Consider the following 26,819-nt stretch of genomic DNA (forward strand, 5'->3'; position numbering starts at 1 on the left):
TTGGAAAATTCCTTGTCTGGCATAATATGTTGACGCACACTAATGAGGCTGTTTCTGTGTAGGTAGCCCGAAGGCTGTGATAACAATCAGGAAGTCTATGGTAATGATGCCCATAGGTGCCAAAGTCAACATCGTAAACCATGACACTAGGACAAAACGCATTCCAGTGTCCAACAAGTCTAAATACGACACGCAAAACATTTACTTTTTACATATAGCATTTCAGATAATGATGTAATTGCATCCAAATCAGGTCTCATCATGGTTAAGTTGGGTCTCTCGGTCTTAACGCAATCATCTACAATTGATGAGGTTTCGAATACACGTCAGGGATATGAACTAGGTCACTGGCCCATGAAGACGTATGTTGACGTCAGTGAAATATGAATGTGGGTCTGCTGCAACATCCTCATTTCTCGCCTTTGCCCTCAGAAATTCCAAATGACACCCGTTACCAGGCCGCCGTACACACAGTATGTTCTATCTGGGTAATGAATCAGAAATGTCGACAGCTATGTTATTACCTCAGCGTTAAACGCGGAATTTCAACGATCGCTTACTGTTTGGTGTGGGTGACGCCCTTCTCTGAACAGGCGAACTGGAAGTATGTGGTGTATATTTGTTTACATAGATAATATTTCCGGTATTTTTGCACTTGTTTCTAGTCATGGATGGTAAAGAGAATGAGGAAATATAGCTCGGAATACTCCCAATGTATAGCATTCTACATAGCAGGAATTCCCAATCACGGTTTACGAGTTCCGACGAAAACTGTTACTCAACACGTACTTGCTTGTTTTGTTTCAAGGCCGAATGGATGCCGCCTTAAAAGATCTTCTCTCTCTCTTCTGAACCTTGTTGTACCCTTGGGTCATTGCTGTCTTCGTGTGAGTCAAGGACACCTAATGTCTGTGGTCTTCAGGACATCCTTGACTTCGACTTACGGGCATCATACACTAGGCCAACCGCTATATTAAATCCTTATTTATAATGAATGATGAATTTCATTTTCTGAAAACACATACTATAATTATAGATTTTTCGTTTCCGTTAATATTCATGATACTATTATCTATATACATGGAAAATACATAGCACACGTTACTTTTAAATTGGTTCCACTTCGGTCTGTTGTAAGGGGTAAAACCAATTGTGATTGTTGTTTTGACCGAGTTATGTTTAAGCATTCTTCGGGAAACCATAGAGCTCACTCTTGACGCTGTTGCTGTTTAACATTCATGATGCCGCGACCAAATGATCCTCAGTACCCGAGGCTTGTCGAAGAAGCCGACCAAAAGGGAAATCGTTTTGTCAGGCTTTTTGACATAGCCGATTGTCTGCCATCGTGATCATCCATCAACCACTGGTTTGCCTAACCCAGGCTCCATTTAAAGTTGACTGCACCGTAAAATAACGACATTGGCAACATCATGGGTAACCACGTTACCAACGCCACCAGGTGACAGATTAGACTAGTTAGTTAGCAGGCCGTGCAACTCATATATATCGATTATTAGCCTTATAAACGGGTTGATTCGGCCATTAAGTTCGTAAGTGTCTAATTTGGTTTGTTTAGTCTACGATTCATCCGTTTTGCATTGTTCAGCTTTCTTTGAAATTTTGTTCATAACCTTTCATATGGACTAGTATAGTTGATTCAAATACTTCAGTGTAACATGTGCGCTCTGCGTTATTCTTTTAACTTATATCTATCATATTCATTGCAATCTATTGTGCTGTATTCACAGTATGATGTGTGGGTAGGGTATTGGACACTGTATTGGAATACATGGTAATACCAGTAATTAACTTGTTTCTGGTTTGATGTCTGTGGTATATAACAATGTCACTGGTTCAATTCAATTGTTATGTTTTGTTATTTGACTACCTTTATGAAATCTAATCTCATTAACCTTTTACCTGATACAACATTTTGGTCGACATTTTCAAAGAAATTACAAAAAATCAATGTAAGCCTACTTGGGTTATTCCTTTGTCCGTGCTTGGAATGTAGTCATGACGGTGCTGAAGTTGTGGCTTAACGGCTTCGGAGTCTTAATATTGAATTCCTTCGATTGCTCGTCAAAGACGTCACACTGAGAATCATAAGAAAACCTTCTTTGGTTACGGTTGACTTCCATTCTTAATATACACATTGAGCAAGCACACCTGATGACCGAGGGAAATTAACTCTCATGCTTCAAACATCTTCTGTTAGTCTTGTATCATTTAGACATACGGTGATTCACTACCTAAGCATGTTTTTATTAGCGTTATAACATATGAGGCAGTGTGGTATGTTTCTGCATCGATGTACCGATATATCTTAAGACGACAGAGATTATGGATTAGTCATAGCTATATTCACCATGTCTGAAAATGGCTTGGCTGGTTTCCTTGTGAAATGGATGTTTTACGACTTTGCTCTGTCCGATGAGGGGGAGGAGGGTTTTATGGTTGACCTATGGCGTTTCTGGACAAGAAGTTACATGTAGCACCGTGTGAGGCGGTAGCGTGTGAGAGACACATAACGTGCTGACATTACACAATGTTGACATAATAAAAAATACCAATCGGCTTGAAGTAAAATGTTCCACGTATGCAAGAGAATGAACACTGTAATATATACATTGTATAATGTATCCCCACGAAACATGTTTTCGAGCCTCACATATTTTAGAGCCCCTAAACAATACGTAACCATCCGCTTGATGACGTAATGAAGCTCACTGAACATATCAGAGTGTTTGCCACTTGCCGCTGAACTTATGTTACGAATTAAACTGCAGGAGGTAAGAGTGAGTGTGTTGGGTTAAACGCCGCTTTTAACAGATTTCCAGCTATTTCGCGGCGTGTGATGCAGGTTTCAGACGATTACCACTCCGGTGAAACTCACGAGCACGGATATGGTGCTGACAAACCTAGAAACATAATTGGGGCGAACCGGGATTCGAACCCACAATCATAGGTTTCTGGCGTGCCCAAGGGACGCAACTCTACACCGCGAATCGCGGCGCCTTAGACGACTGGGCCACCCGTGCGCCCCCCCCCCCCCCCCCCACCCCCCCCCCCCCTCACCCCCCAAGGAGAAGGTAAGATGTTCAAGGAGTAATAAAAGATACCTCAAAACTTACTTTTTCACTAATGTACAATTCAATCAAACTTGATCTGATGATAATGTTGCAGCAGAACAATCGTATGTGCCGATAATGTATTGGCTGCTTTTGTAAGTTTCCTGTCTGTAATGTCATGTGACTGATCATGTTGTGCATCTATTTTTAACTTGACTGTCATGGAGGGGCTCGAAATCATGTGACGGTAAGAAGATGGCGCCTGACTGCCTCGTCTCGCTTGGCGAGGCATTATCACGATTACTTTGACAAGATCTGGTCATTTGACTATTCATTTTTAAATAGAAATCAATGTTCTCAAAGGTAAGACTTAATTTTAGTGTAATTGTTACTGTTATTAGACACGTAATGAGAAATAATTCTAAGGGGCTCGAAAAGACAGTATGCGAAGTTATATTAAGAAAATAGTTTTTTTCAGGGAAGACGAATCTGGTCGTAAAGATCTTTTACTATATGTTACTCCTTTTTAAGATTTGTCAAAAACTGTTCTGTAAAAATATACCACTGACAGTTAATGGACGAGAAGGCGTATTGACCAAAATCATTTCTAGCCCTGGAACCTACTCGACACAAGCCCTTGCCACAGAACGTGTAGAGTGTAGCAATTCAACATTGGCTTCAAGCTAGACAGGCATATAAATGCGAAGACATGTGTAGGTGATGGACTGCCTTGTCTCTGACATTGTCTCTTGGACGAGTACTTACTAATTCGAATCAAGGCGGCTATGCAGGAATTTGCTCACTAGTCTGGCGATCGAAACGGGTAATAATGAACGGAGATCAGTGATGATGTTGAATTTGGAGTTACCGCGACACATATAAACTCGAATGATAATTAAAGGAACACTTTATTGCACAAAATTTTGTTAGGAAAGGACATACTCTTATCAATTTAGATTAAAGTCGTCGCATCATTGACAAATATATAGGTTAACGTATTGGGCTGAATATGCCCCCCCCCCCCCCCCTTCCTCTTCCCCAAGGGCGTAGGGTTAGCCTGGCGGTTAAAGCGTTCGCCCGTCTCGCCGAAGGCCCGGGTTCGATTCCCAACATGGGCACAATGTGCAAAGCCCATTTCCAGTGTTCCCCGCCGTGATATTGCTGGAATATTGCTAAAAGCAATAATCACTCACTCACTCACTAACAGCTACTACTACTACTGCTAGTACTACTACTACTACTACTACGTATGTACTACTACAGATGTACTACTACTACACATGTGCTGCTACTACTACTACTACTCCAACTATTACTACTACATATGTACCACTACTACTTCAACTACATGTGTACTGCAACTACTACTACTACATATGAACTACTACTACTACATAATTACTACTACTACTAAATATGTACTACTACTACATAATTACTACTATTACTACTACTACTACTACTACTACATATGTACTACTACATAAATACTACTACTACATATATACTACTACTACATATGTGCTACTACTACTACTACATAAGTACTACTACGACTACTACATATGTACCACTACTACTACTACTACTACAACTACATGTGTACTGCAACTACTACTACATATGTACTACTAGTACTACTACATAATTACTACTACTACTACTACTACATATGTACTACTATTACTACTACTACAACTACTACTACTACATATGTGCTACTACTACAACTACATGTGTACATCAACTACTACTACTACATATGTACTACTACTACTACTACTACATAACTACTACTACTACTACATATGTACTACTACTACTACATAATTACTACTATTACATATGTTCTACTACTACTACTACTACATAATTACTACTACTACATATGTACTACTACTACTACAACATAATTACTACTACTACATGTGTGCTACTACTGCTACTACATATGTACTACTACTATATTATTACTACTACTACATATGTACTACTACTACTACTACTACTACATAGGTACTACTACTACATATGTACTACAACTACTACCACATATGTACTATTACTACTACAGAATTTTGAACTCGTGAAGGAATCGGGTGGTCAAGTTCTCTGACTTGGGTGATACATGTCATCGATCCCAAGTGCGTAGATCGATGCTCTTGATGTCAATCACTGGATTTTCTGGTCCAGACTCGTTTATTTTACAGACCGTCGTCATATAGCTGGAATATTACTGAGTGTGACGTTAAACAACAAACAAAACTACTACATAATTACTACCACTGCATATCTACTACTACTACTACTTCTACTACTACTACTACTACTACTACTACTACTACTACTACTACATATGTACAACTAGTACTACTACAACTACTACTACATATGTTCTATTACTACTACATATGTATTACCACTACATATGTACTACTACTACTACTACTACTACTACAAGTACTACTACTACTACTACTACTACTACTACTACTACCACTACCACCGCTACTACTACTACTACTACTACTACTACTACTACTACTACTACTACTACATATGTACTGCCACTACTACTACATATGTACTACTACTACTACTACTGCTACTACTACTACAACTACTACTACTACTACTACAACTACTACTACTACATGTACTATCACTAGTGTATAATTACTATTACTAAATATATACTACTAGTACTACATAATTACTACTACTACTACTACTACTACTACTACTACTACTACTACTACTACTACATATGTACTATTACTACAACATTATTACTACTACTACATATGTGCTACTACTGCTTCTTCTGCTACTACTACATATGTACTATCACTACTACATAATTACTACTACTAAATATGTACTACTACCAATACTACTACTAGTACTACATAATAAATACTACTGCCACTACATATGTACTACCACTACTACTACTACTACAACAACTACTACTACTACTACATATGTACTACTACTACTTCTACTACATATGTACCACTACTACTACATATGTACTATTACTACTACATATATACTACTACTACATATTACTACTTACTACTACTACTACTACTGCTACTACTACATATGTACTACTACTACATGTGAACTATTACTACATAATTATTTTTACTACATATGTACTGCTGCTACTACTACTACTACTACTACATATGTACTACTACTACTACTACTACTATTACATAATTATTACTACTATATATGCACTGCTACTACTACTACATATGTACTACTACTACTATTACTTCTACGATATATGTACTACTACTACTACTACTACTACTACTACTACTACTACTACTATTACTGCTGCTGCTAATCAATGCCTATATATAAAGATATTATCGTCATTACTTTAACGTTTTACATATACATTTTCAAACTTACACACATAAAACCTTGTGGAAACGCCATTGTAGTGAAATGATGGCCACAAGGTTAATAATTACAGAACATCCAGGAATTAGTTTCATTTAAATATATTTCTAACTTGAGGTTAGTGAAAGTAGGGTCTTTTGATATAGTGCGAAGAACCATATTCGGCAGAGTTACAGTTCACCCACATAGTCACAGATCACATATGCCTCGAAAGACATGTACGTTTAATCAATTATTTACGGTGTGCGGTCACACTCAAAGCTTTACAAGACAAAGGATCATAAACGACTTTGGGAAACAAACCCAGACATGGTACTCTAATATGGATTATTGTCAGTTGGTATTGTCTGGAAAATAATCAAAGAATCCCGTAGCGTGACAAGGACAGAATATGAACTTTACAATGAGAATTGAGTGCCACTGACCTGACATTGGATACTGGTCTAGGGTAGTGTTTATCGAAGGCGTTAACATGGGGCACGAGAAACTGTTCAGGTTGGTCGCCGCAATGCTCAAGCTGCGGGGGCGTTACAGTTTCAGTGTGAAAAAGTTTGAAGACACAATCCATTCCGTAACGTTCATGCCGAGGCTTAAGTCCGAGCAGTCCCAACAACTGCTTGCGGCTGACACCGTTGATTAATAACATTGGTCGTTAAGGAGTGTCACACAAGCCAGATGACATTTCTGTGTTATAGGGTGAAGGAATTAAAGGACAAATACTGTTCCATTCAGATAAATGACGACCTGTATATGCAGGGATGATATATGCAACGTCAACGATAGAGAATAATCAGGCTCGACTATTGGCCACAACAGGAAAATCTAACATAGTGGTGAAATAATACATGAACGGATCACTGAAAATCAGTGATGACACAAGGTGGTGGTGAGAGCGTTTGCTTGATTGTTTGGGATTGGTTGCTCATCCTAGATGCAAAATATGGGTAGTACTAGGACAGTTGGCCAATATGACAGCAAAGTACAGTTAGTGATCTCATTTTGGCCACTATGGCAGAAACGTATGGAAGGAACTCTGTAAGGGAGGAAGGTATGGACAGTATTCTGATGGTTGATCATGATGACTACAAAGTATGGGCAGTGCTCTGATGGTTAGTCACGATGACTACAAAGTATGGGTAGTACTCTGATGGGTGGTCACGATGACTACAAAATATAGGTAGTATTCTGATGGTTGATCACGATGACTACAAAATATAGGTAGTATTCTGATGGGTGGTCAGGATGACTACAAAGTATGGGCAGTGCTCTGATGGTTAGTCACGATGACTACAAAGTATAGGTAGTACTCTGATGGTTGGTCACGATGACTTCAAAGTAAGGTAGTACTCTGATGGTTAGTCACGATGACTACAAAGTATGGGTAGTACTCTGATGGGTGGCCAGGATGACTACAAAGTATGGGTAGTACTCTGATGGTTAGTCACGATGACTACAAAATATAGGTAGTACTCTGATGGTTGGTCATGGTGATTACAAAGTATGTGTAGTTCTCCGTTGGTTGATTGAACACATGCCTACAAGGTATTGGCAGTACTCTGATTGTTTGTCAAAATGACTACAAAGTAAGGGCAGTACTCTGATGGTTGGTCACGACGACAACAAAGCACGGGCAGTACTCTGATGGCTGAACACGATGACTACAAAGAATATGTAGGACAATGGTTGTTGGTCACGATGACTCTGATGGTTGGTAGAAATTTGCCATCGTGGAAGGAGGCACGGGTGTCCCGGCCGTCTGAAAACAGGATCTGATGGTGAGTTAAAGTGACGAATTTTCCTCGATGTTGATGTTTGGTTTGTCAACACCATAGTTTCCTCGACGCTGCCCGTGGATTTCACAATAAAGACACGCCTCACTTCCTCAAACATTTAGCTGACACCCAGTTAATAATGGCCTCAAACTCATACCCGCTGATATTGAGATTTGAAATTTTAAAGCTAATACGACCAAAGGGCAGAGTTCAAGAGAGTTTAAACATTTCAACAGCTTGAAAAAGATCGGACGTTATCTCTCAAAACACTATTCAGATATGCTGAAATGAATGTGCACAAAGCCTTCATGGAAATGTCGACACATGGTTTTTTATGTATAATGAAATTCATCATTAAATACCAGGTTGAAATACAATCATGTTGTGGGAATAGAAAAGAGTAAATCTACATTAAAAAAAACCCGCTTTAGATAACATGTCATCAACATATTAGGAGGTTGCCTTTGAAGTCTAAACAACCAAGCAACCGGCACTGGGGGGATGTAAATTGTGTGCAGCACAACTCGCTATATGATGTTTGATAGTCCACAAATAGGAATATTGTCTGATCGTCCCGGAGTTAGTATATCTAACCTTGAGAACGTTTCAGTCCTAGTCAGTCGGGAAATCATAGCTAACAACACGGTGGGTGATGGTTCCCATAATGATATCCCCAGCTGCATTCTTATATTAACAGTTGGGTATGAACTCCTACGGTTAGCGGTATACATGAATTATTAAGTGAACACTTTTGTTTCCGATGTGTTATATCTTTTTCTCCAGCGGAATTACTTTCATAGTCGTAAGACTGATAGGTAGGCGTGTAACAGTTGATTGATGAATCGGAATTGTTCATACCCTGATGAATATCCGTACCCAATTCATAAGATGTGCAGAATACCCCCGCGGCAATCTACGTTTCCTATGAAATAAATGACATCTTAGGACATTGCGTCTTATCGATTAATGCAAGGGAGGTAATGGCGGTCATCACACTATCCCAATACTAAAAGAAGTAGAGCACACTGTAATAGTATCATTACAATAGTTCAAATTCCGCAAATAGTGAGTTCACTCATTTATCTAAAATGGAATACATTCTTATAGCAGACTACCAATCAGTAATATCTTCTTTGGTTAGTTTTGTGTCAGAGTATGAATGCATAAACATGAACTATTTGAGACCACCTGAAACCAGTGCTTTAAACTCAACGTACCTGCACTTTTTACATGGCCACAAATGTTCAAACACAGATATCACTTATTTACATGACATACCATCTTGCCGTAACCGTTTCACCTTTCGAAATTGATTATTTAGGCACTAACATTTCAGCTTAACTTCACAAAACCATGTTGTATTGATTAGGCATGGTAATTAACGAATTTCTGTGGTATTTTCATGTACGCCCATGTACGCAATACCTATTTCCTGAAGTTCATATAAATTTGGTGTTGCATCAGTATATTTTTGTTAATGGCTCTGCTGCATTCGGACGATGCGTATCGTGTCATATATACCTCGTAGAGTCCCTGTTGGCATACTCTATAACACTCGGAGTCACCACGTCTGCGCTGGCCTGTGTGTTGTTAATTATTCAGAGCAATTCGTAATTTACGGGCCAATGTCCATTCCTGTTATTACACATGAAGTAACGTAACCAAGGGCAGATGCACATCAAGACTGACCGTGATGTATGTTGATGCCTAATACCCGAGGGTGATGCACTTTGTTGTACAGTGATGGTACTCTGTGGTGGGCGTTGATACAAATCCATACACGATATGACTATAACTGGCACCGATACACACTGACGGGCTTATGTACTATGTTAAACATCAAGACACATTGATACAAACCGATGGGTTTTCATACACACTGACACACAACGCTGCACTATTGTTGGTGATACATGCTGACACAGCGATGTACAATGCTGAACACGGAGAAAGCTATATACACCGTGTTCCGCATAAACACAGCTAGATGCACAGTGTTGAACATCGAGACAGATTGATACACAATGCTGAACATCGACACACACTGATACATACTGCTGAACAATGAGACAGTGATATCCAATACTGAACATCGAGACAGTGGTACATAATGTTAAGTGAGTGAGTGAGTATGGTTTTACGCCGCTTAGCAATATTCCAGCAATATCACCGCGGGGGACACTAGAAATGGGCTTCACACATTGTAGCCATGTCGGGAATCGAACCCGAGTCTTCAGCGTGATGAGCTAACGCTTTAACCACTAGGCTACCCGACCTCCCACATACTGTTAAACATCAAGGCACAGTGATAAACAATGCTGAACATTAAGACACAGCGATACATAATGTGGAACATCGAGACAGTGATACATACATACACAGTGTTCAGCATCCATACATAGTAATAAACAATGTTGAATATCGAGACAGTGATACACAATGATGAACATCGAGACAGAGTGATAAACAATGCTGAACATCGAGACACACTGATAAACAATGCTGAACATTGAGACACAGCGACACATACTGTTGAATATCGAGACACAGTGATAAACAATGCTGAACATCGAGACACAGAGATAAACAATGCTGAACACTGAGACACACTGATAAACAATGCTGAACATTGAGACACAGCGATAACATACTGTTGAATATCGAGACCCAATGAATGACTTTGAAGTGCGTTGCGCGTTGGTAAACTTTGATACTGAATGCTACAAAAGATAGACTCTGATGGGCGTCTAACAATAAGGTGTTGATACACACTTTAAACTTTGAATGAGCTTGATAAAGAATAATACCCTACAGTGGACGCCAATCCACACTTTTGACAGACAGTACTACACTTTGAAAGAACGTGGATACGCAACTATCCAGAATGTTACTCTTTACAAACTGACACGCTCCATTGAGCTTTACTGACCATGGAGGGCTACGTTTGTTGTCAAAACACTGTGTTAAAACGTTTTTGTATGTGTCAAGTGTGTCTTATAAACAAACGTTTATTGACTACCATGTACCATGTCTGATTATTCTGCTGATAGATTCTCTATGTGTTACGAGGCTAACTAACTCGGATCTGTGCGAGAAGTATGATCCTCAATGTTTTTGGCCTATTGTATTTGACCTCGGATATCAAAGGGGCCGTCGGCTGCAGCTGCTAAATGATTACCCTGGGCGCAGCTGCAGGCAGACTAATCGTAGACCAAACTTCCGTGTCCACACTCACTGGACGGTATGAAGGATCGCTGCTGGTACTACTCACACGATGACGTCATTACTTTACGTTCTTCACTTTTATTCACCAATACATTTTGCATAATTGACAAGAAAACATGGCTGTACTCTTTACGACATTCAGATTTACAGGTTTCAGTGATAAATGTCTATTTCTACATACACGTGAATACACATATTTTACTCTGTGTTAGTCATTTCTTCAACTTACACTCTTCAAAAAAAGAAATGCACAGATAGGATGTAGTTCACTGAACCTGGCTACACAAAAAACTCGGTATATAAATTGGAAATATGTTATTGGAAAATGTTGGTGACCTGATTTGCAATGTCTTAAACGGCATTCTTTTCACCCTTGTTAAAAAATGTCATGGAGGAAAACAGTAAAGCAAAATGCACATTCAAGTTATGGCATTCGTAACTCGTGGTAGTGGCTATAAAAAAGGCAATCATAAGCCAATAAATTGTCATTCAATTGTCAGCATTTTTCAAATTCGAAAATGCCGAGTCTCAGCGCTGCCGATCGAAACATCGCCATTGGACGTATCCAAAGAAGGGAATCGCAGTCTTCTGTTGCACACCATTTGCCGCATTTGTGACCGATATACACAGTTCATTTCCACTGCAGACCGCATGAGAACCGGCCAACCAAGAGTTACCACCCCTGCACAGGATTGCTACATTCGACTGTTCAACCTACGTCATCGCAATGCCACAGCTACGGAGACCCATCCCTGGTTGGAGGAGGATATCGGACCACACTGTCAGGAACCATCTTCGCGTGGCTGAAATCCGACTCAGAAGACCAGTTATCGTCCCTGTTTTGCAACAGATCCATCGATAGCGACGCTTGCGTTGGTGCCATATCTTACAGCCTTGGAATCTGGAAAACTGGAGACGAGTGTGGTTGAGCGATGAATCACGATTTCTTCTTCACCGGCGAGATAGAAGGCAACGTGTTTATCGTCGTCGATTGTCGTTTTGCCCCACACCGTGTACGTGAATTCGACAATTTCGTTGGCGGTTGTTTCATAATACGGGGGGCAATATCCTACTTCACGAGATCTGACTTGGTTGTGGTTCAGAGACATTTGACAGTGAATCAAATTCTTCAATGAAGGCATCCAATCATTGACCGCCAAAGTAGGCTGCTTCAACAAGACAACGCTCCACCGCACACCGCTTGTGTCACGATAAACGACCTTCATAATGCCAACATCAACGCTCGCCCTGGCCGTAGAGATCTCCAGATCTCAACCAAATCGAACACCTCTGGGATGAACTCGATCGACGCGTACGTCAGTGTCAGAACACGCCACAGACACTCCCACAACTAGCCAATGTGTTACAAGCAGAATGGCGCAGAATTCCGCAGGACAGAATTAGTACACTTATCCAGTCAGTGCCGAGGAGATGCAGACCCGTGATTGCTGTCCGGGGCAGTCACACCGGATACTGAGTTCAGCGCAACCTTGTGGCCTTATGTGACATGACAATAAACAGTTTTCAATGCCTTTGACAACGACAACATGTGACTATCGAGCTCCAAAATTTCGCATTTGTATCTATGATATTTAATTAAATATATCGACATTTTTAGGTACAATGATTTTACTAAAAATCTACCTGTGCGTTTTTTTTTAAGAGTGTATATAATAATCGGCATTAAGTTATAGCGACAAAACCATGTGAAATCTTTGCCATTGTACGATTCCGAAGAAATAATAGAATATATCTGTGAATCATTTTCTAATAGTGTTGATACCAGGTGTTCGCGAAAAGGTGAGCTTTACCTGCCCCACCTGTGGTATACGTAACAAACACATGCAAAGACAAGTTTAAGGCAAAGGATTGTTTATCCGAAAAATAAACACGGGTACATAATTATTGTACAATTCATATTGCGAATTGCATCGGACACAATTTTGGTCACTGATGCGTAAACACACAATCTTATTGCATATTATATTTCTGTTTCTTGGTGTTGTAGAACTATGTGCATATGTGTTGACATGATTTGGTATTAAGTCACACATGGAAAGTACCAACTTGTGTTTGGAGGATAATTACATTTTGTGCACGACTGCAAAGAACTTATTTCTTGTTGTGTTTGCGGTCTTTGTTTGAGATTCAACAAAACCAAGAAAGATGCTGGATCAAGAAGCCATGCCGAGGGTTCATCCAACGATCGTGCCATGAAGACATGCACTATTACAATAAAATAGGTGTTATCAGTTTGCTGTCACTATAATCATCAGAAATAAACCTACAACAATCTACGGCCTGTACACATGTAACGCCAGAGAATAAGTAGTCACGATTATCCTACGAAACAGATTCCACTGGGTGTAAAAGGCAAATCAGGGGTGGCAAATATAGGAACGAACCACTCAAAGTCAGTGATGGTTCGCAATGTGTCGCAGTGTGGTTATCTAACGCTAGATGATATATGGCCCAATTTGCTTTAATGTCAAATCGTCATCATTTATATTTCAGATGAATCTATGTGGATTGCTACTGGCTAGTTTACTGTCCTTTGTTGACTGAATTGTAATGCCATACAGAATCATAAAATGTTGTCGAGTCACAATGAGGCTGAAAAACAGCAAACGTGACTAGAAATTATATACTCAATAACTCAAACTTGACAGAAATAATTTCTTGGCCATGGACGTTTATAGTGACTTTGGGGCGGTCGGATAGCCTAATGGTTGAAGCGTTCGCTCATCACGCCGAAGATCCGGGTTCGAATCCCGACATGGGTAAAATGAGTGAAGCCAATTTATGGTGTCCCCCGCCGTGATATTGCTGGAAAATTGCCAAAAGCGGCGTAAACCCATACTCACTCACTTGCGGTGTGCACACCCTCTCACCAGGTGTCATCGTGGCAAGTTTACAGTGATTTATCAGAGGAGGTCTTCATGCATTAACGCTCCTATTTAGTTGGGATTTATTTTTCATTTCCTGCGCTAGAGATATGAGTATGACTATCCCCAAGGTTCCGACTATCCAGTTGGAGCATCAGGGATGTGCTATTGGGATCTCCGTTCAATGTCCAATTTGTCAGAGGGTTCCTTGAAAAAGTAAATGTCAAATTGATTTCCATCTGTTCGTGTTAGTGTTGTGAGAAAGAAACTCAATTGTGTATTACCGAGCAGAATGTTATTTAGCCCGCAGTTCTTGCTCTTAGGGGACTGCACGGCTTTTCTCGAGATAATTATTGAGAATATGGTATCGTGGGCCAAGAGCAGGACATTGGGACGATTAAGCTGTGGGTTTTGCTGATGAATGCAATCATTAATGGTGTATTTACATTGTTGGGAATGACCTTACTGTGTTTGGAATTATGGTTTGCCAGTGAAAGTCCTTCTCAAATTGACTTTGTATTATAGACCCGAAGACAACGAGACCATGTACAGTCAGTGAGGAGATAGTAAGGGCATATGAATACAATGAAGTCAGAATTAATGGTTGTTGGTACCTCAGTTTTCTTATTTTCAGTAGTCTGTTTTGAGCGTACGCATGCTATCGATTAACAGTAGGATATGATGCATGAAATAACAAAGGTACGTCTTGCTTGACGCTATCGATGGATAAAAGCGGGAATTTGCCTTTGGATCAAATATTCATGGAAAAACATTTAAAACACCTGCCATGTTATTTACAGATGTATTTCGTGGTGGAAGAGGGGCGAATTGTGTGGGCAGAGATGTCTGGTTTGTACAGAGCGACACAGAGCTAGCACACGTGTCATGTTCATGGTGAAATATACCCAGGCTACAATATGATAATACATGTCATTACCCCCACCATCCCACCATCCCCCCACCCCCACCCCACCACCCCACCCACCCCGGCCAAGAAAATTATAAAATCCTTTGTATCTGATTTCAGTCCGAATATTGGTTACTAACAACCGAATGTTTATTAGCAACATTTATTATTTCTTCTCAGTGTTAAACTTTCAATTGCCATATCATTGATATGTGTGTACAGCTTGCCTTGTCTGTCATTCGGCCTGGAACCAATATATCCCAAACAACCCATAATAAATACTATACAAGTGTGCAAGTCTAGATTATTGCAGTATCAGGAATCTGAAGATGAAGAGAGTCTCTGGGCGCCTAGGTGGTGGGGATTAAAAATTGTTCAAATGGTGGGGCTGATCCCCCAAGGGACTGAGGGCGGGGCGAAATAGGGGTTATTTGGCGTTATTGCTTTAAACCTCTTCTTCTCTGGAACTCTCTTTGGGGATTTAGTATACTCTCTTTGATACTAGGGTATGTAGTATACTCTCTTTGATACAAGGGGATGTAGTATATTCTCTTTGATACAAGGGGATGTAGTATATTCTCTTTGATACTAGGGGATGTAGTATACTCTCTTTGATGCCAAGGGGTTCAATATACTCTCTTTGATACAAGGGGGTGTAGTATACTCTCTTTGATGCTAAGGGGTTCAATATACTCTCTTTGATGCCAGGGGATACAATATACTTTCTTTGATACAAGGGGATGTAGTATATTCTCTTTGATACTAGGGTATGTAGTATACTCTCTTTGATACTAGGGGATTCGATACTCCCTTTGATGCCAGGGGATACAGTATACTCTATTTGATGCCAGGGGCTGCAGTATCCTCTCTTTGATGCTAGGGGGGGACAGTATCCTCTCTTTGATGCCAGGGGATACAGTATACTCTATTTGATGCCAGGAGCTGCAGTATCCTCTCTTTGATGCCAGGGGCTGCAGTATCCTCTATTTGATGCCAGGGGCTGCAGTATCCTCTCTTTGATGCTAGGGGGGACAGTATGATATCCTGATACAGTGTAATGGTCTGAGACGAGACGGGATGTCGTTTGATGCGTTTATATTTGCTTTGTTCCAGCACGTGTTAGTAAAACGATATTGTGTACGCAATTGGAATAAGGTTGTTTAAGGTTTTTAACTAAGATTACATCAAACAAATATTCCAAACCATGGTATTATCACTCCAATGTGTAATACTTCACTTTTAACCTAATCTATATGCATATTTATTTCAGAGATAAGATGCACGTTAAACCTCATATTTATCCGATTTTCCACATTTTGATGCTCGGGATACTCGAGCCAGGGTCCTATGTAAGCATCAGACACTCATAGCCAGACAGAGCCCAAACTGAGATTGAAATATCATCAACTACTCACCCACCGTAGTAGCAACAATACGTGATCTCTTAATGAACTGAATTTCATTAACCTCAGGGATTCTGTCAGCGGAAGCGGCTCAGTTGTGTTGGTGTAGAGTGCAAGACTAATTCACCACAACATGGGGGAATTGTAATTCCTTCATATCGTGGGCGAACTGTTACAGGCATATGTTAAGTTCCGTCCTAATCATTGGCCTTGGACCAATTGAATTACCTTGTACTTGTGGGAGGGAAACAATTTGATTTCATTCGATTTTCTAGATTTGTCCCACGAATATTATCTCTGTGATTCCGTAAACTTTAGTCCGACTTTCTAAGCGACTGCAGGTTTGTGTTGCCTACATTTAAGCTGCGGAAGGTCGGTGGTTCGATCCCCGGCCACATCATACCAATAGACGTTAAAAGACGGTACTTGTTACCCTGCCGAGGGCTCGGCACTGACGGAATAAGACACACACATGCACGCACGGACGCACTCTTACGCACGCACGCACGCACGCACGAACGCACGCACGCACACACACACACACACACACTGTTAATGTATTCGTATTAGTTATCCTTTGAGTGATATTGATGTACCTGTTAATGTCAGCTGTCCTCTGAATCATGTGACCGTATCTGTTAATGTGTTCATATCAGCTGTCCTCTGAATCGTGTGACCGTATTTATTAAAGTGTTCATTTCAGCTGTCCTCTGAGTAATGTGACCGTATCTGTTAGTGTGTTCATATCAGCTGTCCTCTGAATCATGTGACCATGTCTGTTTATGTGTTCATATCCGCTGTCCTCTGAATCGTGTGACCATGTCTGTTAGTGTGTTCATATCAGCTGTCCTCTGAATCGTGTGACCATGTCTGTTAATGTGTTCATATCAGCTGTCCTCTGAATCATGTGACCGTATCTGTTAAAGTGTTCATATCCGCTGTCCTCTGAATCATGTGACCATGTCTGTTAATGTGTTCATATCAGCTGTCCTCTGAATCATGTGACTGTGTCGCTGTTAAAGTGTTCATATCACCTGTTCTCCGATAAATATCTGCTCCGGACATGTCGGTTGTACACATTCGGAGATAAACATTCCTTAGAGTTTGGTAAGCCTGCAGAAACGATATCTTTATGTAAATCAATGTGATTACCAGACGCGTATGTACCCCCGTGTGACGATGTGGGCAGTATAGATAGATCGCAGTGGATATATTTACTTACGCCCAAGTATTCGTCACGATTTTTTATGGAAAATATCAGCAGATTAAATGTTCATCAACTGTGTAACTAAGATAATGTAAATAAGGAATGCTGCCTCCTCAAATCGCCGATACACATTGTACTGTGCAGGACATTTCATAGATGAATGGTATATGCTGTATAGAATATAGACAAAATCGATGTCCTTTGACAGTATTGTTTTGTCTGACATGGTTCGTACTCCGCTGAGTAATCAAATTGGTCTTGTGATGCGTCATCAACATAATAGCATTACAGGTGAAGGACCTGTCCAGTTAGACTGAGCGTATAGCATGAATAGCAACAGGGTTAATTTCACGGATAAAGCATTCAGTGGGTTTCAGAAACATGTTATATTTCGGTGGGTGATTTAGATCGACGTCATTCAATGTCGTCTCTAAGACTGACACAAAATCCAAACTCTTCTAGTCAAAATATGCGCCCTCTCGATCGGGGACTACTTCGTTTGCGTGTGACACTACTTTGAACATTCCGTCTGTACTACTCTACATCCCGGTATCGTTTGTTTGAAAATGTGTTTGAAATAACACAATACGTGCCAAATCCTACACACTTGTCACACTCGCGCTCATGGGTAGGATACATTTAGCTTGCAGCGAATACGCAAGTAGTGTAGAAGTGGTGCTCCAAGTTATCTCAAGCATATATGACATATAATAAATTATTTAAGCTTCGGCTATCGATATTGTACTTTATACCTGTAAGACATAGCAACTTATGTTCCAAACTTCATACCCAAGTTCTGTAGATATGCCATTCTGAGTTCCGAATACTTTGTTTGTCTACAGTGGCGGTACTCAATGGCTTCCTTTACCTAGTGGGAGGGGAGATGGGTAACGACCATTGTTCGCCACTCAACACGGCGTACAGGTTCGATCCCCGGCACGGCACCTGGCTCCAGATAGCCAGCATGAAGTACCGCAGGGAGAGCTTCCAGATCGGTGTGTTAAATGACAAGTTGTACTCAGTGGGTAAGTGAAGCTCTACCGTCTGTTTCAGCGGAGCTGGACAGCGTGAATGAGTGGAGCTGGACAGCGTGAGTGAGTGGAGTTCCACAGTGTGTGACTGGAGGAGGACAGTGTATGTGAGTGGAGCTGGACAGTGTGAGTAAGTGGAGCTGAACAGTAGGAGTGAGTGGAGCTGGACAGTGTGAGTAAGTGGACCTGGACAGTAGGAGTAATTTGAGCTGGACAGTGTGAGTGAGTGGAGCTGAACAGTAGGAGTGAGTGGAGCTGGACAGTGTGAGTAAGTGGAACTGAACAGTAGGAGTGAGTGGAGCTGGACAGTGTGAGTGAGTGGAGCTGGACTGTGTGAGTGAGTGGATCTGGACAGTGTGAGTGAGTGGAGCTGGACAGTGTGAGTGAGTGGAGCTGGACAGTGTGAGTGAGTGGAGCTGGACTGTGTGAGTGAGTGGATCTGGACAGTGTGAGTGAGTGGAGCTGGACAGTGTGAGTGAGTGGAGCTGGACAGTGTGAGTGAGTGGAGCTGGACAGTGTGAGTGAGTGGAGTTCCACAGTGTGTGACTGGAGGAGGACAGTGTATGTGAGTGGAGCTGGACAGTGTATGTGAGTGGATCTGGACAGTGTGAGTGAGTGGATCTGGACAGTGTGAGTGAGTGGATCTGGACAGTGTGAGTGAGTGGAGCTGGACAGTGTGAGTGAGTGGAGCTGGACAGTATGAGTGAGTGGAGCTGGACAGTAGGAGTAATTTGAGCTGGACAGTATGAGTGAGTGGAGCTGGACAGTGTGAGTGAGTGGAGCTGGACAGTGTGAGTGAGTGGAGCTGGACAGTGTGAGTGAGTGGAGTTCCACAGTGTGTGACTGGAGGAGGACAGTGTATGTGAGTGGAGCTGGACAGTGTATGTGAGTGGATCTGGACAGTGTGAGTGAGTGGATCTGGACAGTGTGAGTGAGTGGAGCTGGACAGTGTATGTGAGTGGAGCTGGACAGTGTATGTGAGTGGATCTGGACAGTGTGAGTGAGTGGAGCTGGACAGTGTGAGTGAGTGGATCTGGACAGTATGAGTGAGTGGAGCTGGACAGTATGAGTGAGTGGAGCTGGACTGTGTGAGTGAGTGGAGCTGGACAGTATGAGTGAGTGGATCTGGACAGTATGAGTGAGTGGACCTGGACAGTAGGAGTAAGTGGAGCTGGACAGTATGAGTGAGTGGACCTGGACAGTAGGAGTAATTTGAGCTGGACAGTATGAGTGAGTGGATCTGGACAGTATGAGTGAGTGGAGCTGGACAGTATGAGTGAGTGGACCTGGACAGTAGGAGTAAGTGGAGCTGGACAGTGTGAGTGAGTGGAGCTGGACAGTGTGAGTGAGTGGAGCTAGACAGTATGAGTGAGTGGAGCTGGACAGTGTGAGTGAGTGGAGCTGGACAGTGTGAGTGAGTGGAGCTGGACAGTGTGAGTGAGTGGATCTGGACAGTGTGAGTGAGTGGAGCTGGACAGTGTGAGTGAGTGGAGCTAGACAGTGTGAGTGAGTGGAGCTGGACAGTGTGAGTGAGTGGATCTGGACAGTGTGAGTGAGTGGATCTGGACAGTGTGAGTGAGTGGAGCTGGACAGTGTGAGTGAGTGGAGCTGGACAGTGTGAGTGAGTGGAGGTGGACAGTGTGAGTGAGTGGAGCTAGACAGTTTGTGTGAGTGGGGCTGGACTCTTTCAATGACTAGAATAACCAGTTGAGCGAGAATGTGACTAATTCTAGTACCAATTCACAGTCATGGTTATTAAATCTTGGCCGTCTACTGGAAACACCATTTTAGACGGTAATCGTTGTTCCTGGATTAGATTTATTTTAACTTCAAATTCAAGGTATAGTTATGTCGAAGCCAGTGCCATTCATACGCACATTATAAAAGTCAACAACGGTATAATGTGAAGCAACTAACAATACCTCGCTCTTTGTGATGACAGGTGCTTCTGTGGATGTATTCTAGTTTAACATGGATATGATATTTCCTTACGAGTGGGTGTTGGATCATGGGAGCTAGATCTGTCTGGAAGAGAGTTCTTCATACCTACCGAAACTTCAAGTCTCAGTTTGTGATGTTCGCATTGCGAAAAAAAAGACTTATGTACTTTCGTTCTGGAAATATATTTTACCATTGTTTCAAAGAGGTAGGGGTGAGGTAGGGGCTATATGGACAGGTTTAGTCGTCAAAGGTTCCCTTTATGGACAGTTTTAGTCGTCAAAGGTTCCCTTTATGGACAGGTTTAGACGTCAAAGGTTTCCTCTATGGACAGGTTTAGTCGTCAAAGGTTTCCTCTATGGACAGGTTTAGTCGTCAAAGGTTCCCTCTATGGACAGGTTTAGTCGTCAAAGGTTCCCTTTATGGACAGGTTTAGTCGTCAAAGGTTCCCTTTATGGACAGGTTTAGACGTCAAAGGTTTCCTCTATGGACAGGTTTAGTCGTCAAAGGTTTCCTCTATGGACAGGTTTAGTCGTCAAAGGTTCCCTTTATGGACAGTTTTAGTCGTCAAAGGTTCCCTTTATGGACAGGTTTAGTCGTCAAAGATTCGCTATATGGACAGGTTTAGTCGTCAAAGGTTTCCTCTATGGACAGGTTTAGTCGTCAAAGGTTCCCTATGTGGACAGGTTTAGTCGTCAAAGGTTTCCTATATGAACAGGTTTAGTCGTCAAAGGTTTCCTATATGGACAGGTTTAGTCGTCAAAGGTTCCCTATGTGGACAGATTTTGTCGTCAAAGGTTTCCTCTATGGACAGGTTTAGTCGTCAAAGGTTCCCTATATGGACAGGTTTAGTCGTCAAAGGTTCCCTATATGGACAGGTTTAGTCGTCAAAGGTTTCCTCTATGGACAGGTTTAGTCGTCAAAGGTTTCCTCTATGGACAGGTTTAGTCGTCAAAGGTTCCCTTTATGGACAGGTTTAGTCGTCAAAGGTTCCCTATGTGGACAGGTTTTGTCGTCAAAGGTTTCCTCTATGGACAGGTTTAGTCGTCAAAGGTTCCCTATGTGGACAGGTTTAGTCGTCAAAGGTTCCCTTTATGGACAGGTTTTGTCGTCAAAGGTTCCCTATATTGACAGGTGTCTGGTTTAGTAGTTAGAACTTGACTGCGTTGACAGGTTTAGTTATTAGAACTTGACTGTGTTGACAGGTTTAGTTGTCAGAATGTGACTGTGTTGACAGGTTTCGTTATTAGAACTTGACCGTGTTGTAAGGTTTAGTTGTCAGAATTTGACTGTGTTGACAGGTTTCGTTATTAGAACTTGACTGTAGTGTCGGGTTTAGTTATTAGAACTTGACCATGTTGACAGGTTTAGTTGTTAGAACTTGACTGTGTTGAAAGGTTTGGCTATTAGAGCTTCAATGTGTTAACAGGTTTAGTTGTTGAAACTTCACTTTGTTGACAGGTTTAGTTCTTGACATCTCATCGGGCTGACAGATTTATAATCGTGGGTGCCTTACCGTGCTGCCAGGCCCAATCATTGATGCTTTGTTATGTTGATACGCTTCATCGTGGAGGCTTTATTGTCTTGACAGCTTTAATCGTGGATGCCTAAGTTAATAGACTTGTTTAATGCGACCAATGATTTAATTACCGGATGAAAAAAGACTATTTGTGCGTTCATAACTTGCACCAGACCTTGTCTGTCTTTGGATTCTTCTTGCGGTCATATGTTGCCTTTGTTCAAAGTGTGTAGTATTATCTCTATACGAGTACACGTCGTGCTATTTCAAACACCGTAAAAGACTAGTCAATCAGATGAGAGTGGTATAATGCTATAAAACGTTTGTATGTGAACCTGTGCGAACATATGATTTTTAAAAGAAGCGTTAAAGTTATATAGAGATATGGAACCGTTTATCATGACCGTAGCTTTAGTCGTATTTTGATACTGTTGTATGTTTGCCAAGCAGATATTTATAAACGTATGTGCGGGGTAGCGTAGTGGTTAAAGCGTTAGCTCGTTACATCGAAGACCAGGTTCGATTCCCCACATGAGTAGAATGTGCGAAACCCACTATTTACTCCCCACACACACACACCCCTGTGATATGGTTGGATTATGGCGAAAAACAATGCTCAGACACATATACTTATACGCTAAAGATGAAAAATGTTTTTAGGTGTCTTTCGCCACTGATGTTTTTATTATTAAAGCTGTTTGGTTTTTTATGTGCTCTATCATGTTTTCCGTGGGTGTAATTGAAGCAATGGCGGGCCACTATGTATATCAACAAAACCCACTGCCACCGGTACAAAGACTAGTCGACAAAGCGGAAATATCTTTCATGCATGTTTTTTTGTCGTTTGATACATGTTGGGTAATGAAATTAATTTAAGGTTCTCAATTACTAGCCCATGGCTTCAACGGGGCTTTTAATTAGTTTAGCATAGACAGATTCAAATTATCTCTTGAGACTACGCTCCACTTCGATCCGCTGACCGAATATCAAAGTAGAAGTCAAGACGGCGATGTAAAATTTCGCAAACAGATTAAATCTACCAAACATCAGATATACGTGTAGTGGAGTTGCTGGAGATGAACCTCATCCAACTCGAAAAGATCTTTGTATTGGGTTTTCTCCTTTCAAAGGTCAAACCTCCAAGGTGTACCATGCGTACAGTGACTACTTATTTTCCAGACATTGACATGGTCCACTGGGTAAGTTACATCTTCATACTTCTAAAGATTTCGAATTAATATTTCTTCTTTACTCAACTGATCTAGAATCTTGTGTCGTGTTCATATAAACCAAATGCAAAACGTAGAAACTAAAGCTGGGAATCAGAACCTTATCTGCTTATTACCGATATTCCATACATATTTCTTCTAACACTTGTGAGTTCCATAAAAATGCTGAAACGCAATTCTGCTTACCTTGCATTGAACTAAATTAAAAGTAATAATATGGATATTAGATGGCGTCAAGAAGTCATATTGTCGTTCACTGTATGAAAGAAACTAACACATTTATGTTACGGTATTCGTCAGGCAGTCTTGGAGATTGTATGACTCTTGGACCTCACCCGTCGGATTAGGATTAGCGCAAAGCATCCTGTACTTGAACGGGGCAACTTAATTGATTGGTTGGCAAGGCTAGTGTGTCATCGTGCTCAGACGGCGTGGGGCGTCGGTCATGTAGCTGGAATATTGATATTGCTGGGCGCGGCGTTAAAAAACAAACAGCCACACGTTAAACAGACTGGTTCAGGGCTTCAAAGAATAAAGTGCGGTTAAAATGTGATAATAACTCAGAAGAAAATGCACAAATTATCCGCAGCTTATGGTGTAAGACCCGATGACAGTAAACGTAAACTACGCATAATTATAAACTGTTCCAGAAGACCTGCTGTCTATATTTAAATTAACTGAAGAAAACATAATATGAAAATGTTAATAACATTACAAGTTAAAATAAATAATTGGAGTGTTGCTTTTGTCATGGTTGAACAAGTCTTCAAATCGGACAAAAATGCGCCTGTCTATTGTAATTGTTGCTTCAATGTACATAATAAGCTGAAAGAATTAATCACCCCCAAAATCTTCCAAGCTGTTTCCTATATCAGTAATGACTCATTAAAAATACAATAAATACAAGACAGTATATGATAAGGGAAACGGTAGCAACACCAATTCTCTTATTTTATTGTTTTCCTGTACGCATTGTATTTAAAAAAATAAATAATTAAAGTTCAATTGGTATAACACTATTGAAACAAAAAAAAATGTGACTATTTCCACACAAAGTCCATGAGTACGTGTGTGCTGTTTTAACGGAAACAATAACAAGGCATTCCAGAGCCCTTGAAAGTTAATCTCAACGACCCTGTGGACAGATTTGTGATAATAGAATGCCACCCGCCACCGCTATCTGAGCGGTGTGTACGTGTACAAACGAGTGTTTAGAACTTGTTATTTATTATTGATCTTTTGAGATAAATCCTTCCTCTGACGAGTATTACAACTACCTTCTTCCCCTTCTGTTTAGTAAGCCGTTGTAAAATGTTCCAGGCGGGGTAAGTGTAATATTTAATCAAGCAGTAAGTAGTTATGTATCATTGGTAAATTCGAGTACAAGATGACCTTGAATCACCGGACAACGATTTCAACAACCAAATATATTTCATGCAGGTGGACGGGTAGACAAATCCGAATCCCTGTCATCTGTTGAGCGGTATAACCCTAGCAAAGACAAGTGGGAGGAAGTAGCACCAATTTCTGCACCCAAGCGGAGTGTGGCTGTAGCCGCCATGCACGGAAAGTTGTATGCCATAGGTGGATCAGGTAGCTATAATAACATCCCATCACATTATGTATAGGGTAAATGACACCCGTATTAACACACGTTCCAGAAAAGTAATTCTACTCCGAAAGTAAAACAGACAGTAATACTAAAACTACATGCACGTAACGGTTCATACTCCACTAACTGTGCAATTATACAAATGTCATGTCCCAGGCATGGTGCATACACCAAATCCAAAATAGGTACTATCCATATCCATCCTAAGACAAAACATTAAATTTTAGTAACACCAGTTCTTAAATATGTCAACTTAATACAATTATATATCTAAAATGAGCAAAATATGCCTGTCGCCAGTCAATAGTGTACATTTTCATCTAGAAGTTGTTACATGTACATATTTGTATGTTAAACTGAATCCCACACGTAGATTGGAATTTGAAGGAAGATTACTGACATCATTTCTGTTTTCTTCTCTGCGAAACTTTGTTTCAAGGACAATGACACCTGTCTCCAGTTTGCATATAACATATACTTTGAAGATGCTTTACACGGTGATCTACAAGAGAAGGTTTTATATTTATCATAAAACGATCACATTTTGAACATTCGTCACTCATGTGCATGTGAAGTAAAACTGAGTTAGCCAACTAAAGTCTCCAATGTCAGTTACAGATACGCTACCACACACGGCACACATTAGGCAAAATTGACCTTTCTTACAATTCCCAGTGCTTATATACTTAGCGTTATTTACTGTCTTTAGCCTGGGCATGTAACCTATCTATTATACAACACAAGGGAACGGGGTTTTTTTATCATAAATTACTAGTATAGATAATAGCACTTCATATATATATTCACCAGCGATTTTAGTCAATCAACTGGTCATACTAGATCTATCCAGGAAGAACATTTTTTTGTATGTTTTCATATGGACACTTTGGGGACATTGAACCTAACATTGACATAACACAATGCTACTTTTGCAGGTACCAAATTCGTATCCAGTCGCGTGGAAAGGTTCCACCCATCCGAAAACAAATGGGAGCTTAGATCCCCTTTGTCAATACCCAGGTTCTTTGCCCATCTTCAGCAAGTAGGTAGTGCTCTTTACTTGGTTGGTGGTGCTACTGTCGATGTGGACAGTCGTGTTATCTGCGTAGACACTGTTGAGAGATATGTACCAACAACAGATACATGGACTGTTGTCAGCATGATGAGGACGCCCAGAGCTGAGTTTGGATCTGCTGTGGTTGCGGACAAGATGTTCATTCTTGGAGGATACAACTGGAATACTAGAGAACGACTGTACAACGTAGAGTCGTTCAGTCCGACCCGAGAGGTGTGGTCAGATTGCAGCATGCTGAGCAGACCGTACACAGGGTTAGCTGGTGCAACACTCACATTGTATAGAAGGAACCGTTCAGATTATGAACCACCATAAAACTGCTGGCATTATGAGCAATGACGTTGAAGAAAATAAAATTGCAAACAGTTGTTTTGAATTAAATCAGTACGTACTTGTAAAGTACCTGTAATAATTTAACCATGTTTGTGACCTGATGGTATTAACAGTTCACCCTAGTGTAATGTTCTCGACATGTAAATGTAAATATAACATTAAAAGAACATATGCCGTTCATCGTTATTTGTT

General features: G+C 40.8%; 1 protein-coding gene across 1 annotated transcript in view; it reads left to right on the plus strand.

Annotated features, from left to right (window-relative positions):
• Positions 1-26,609, plus strand: part of LOC139464115 (kelch-like protein 9) — a 90,805-nt gene extending 64,196 nt beyond the window's left edge. Inside the window, exons 4-6 of the mRNA XM_071245657.1 lie at positions 18,733-18,915; positions 25,048-25,200; positions 26,155-26,609. Of these exons, the coding sequence (XP_071101758.1) occupies positions 18,733-18,915; positions 25,048-25,200; positions 26,155-26,609 (791 nt within the window). The remainder of the gene's footprint in view (positions 1-18,732; positions 18,916-25,047; positions 25,201-26,154) is intronic.
• Positions 26,610-26,819: the final 210 nt, after the last annotated feature.

The sequence above is a fragment of the Haliotis cracherodii genome, unplaced genomic scaffold (assembly GCF_022045235.1).
Source record: "Haliotis cracherodii isolate W230 unplaced genomic scaffold, xgHalCrac1.p SCAF_1, whole genome shotgun sequence".
NCBI classification, from domain to species: domain Eukaryota; kingdom Metazoa; phylum Mollusca; class Gastropoda; order Lepetellida; family Haliotidae; genus Haliotis; species Haliotis cracherodii.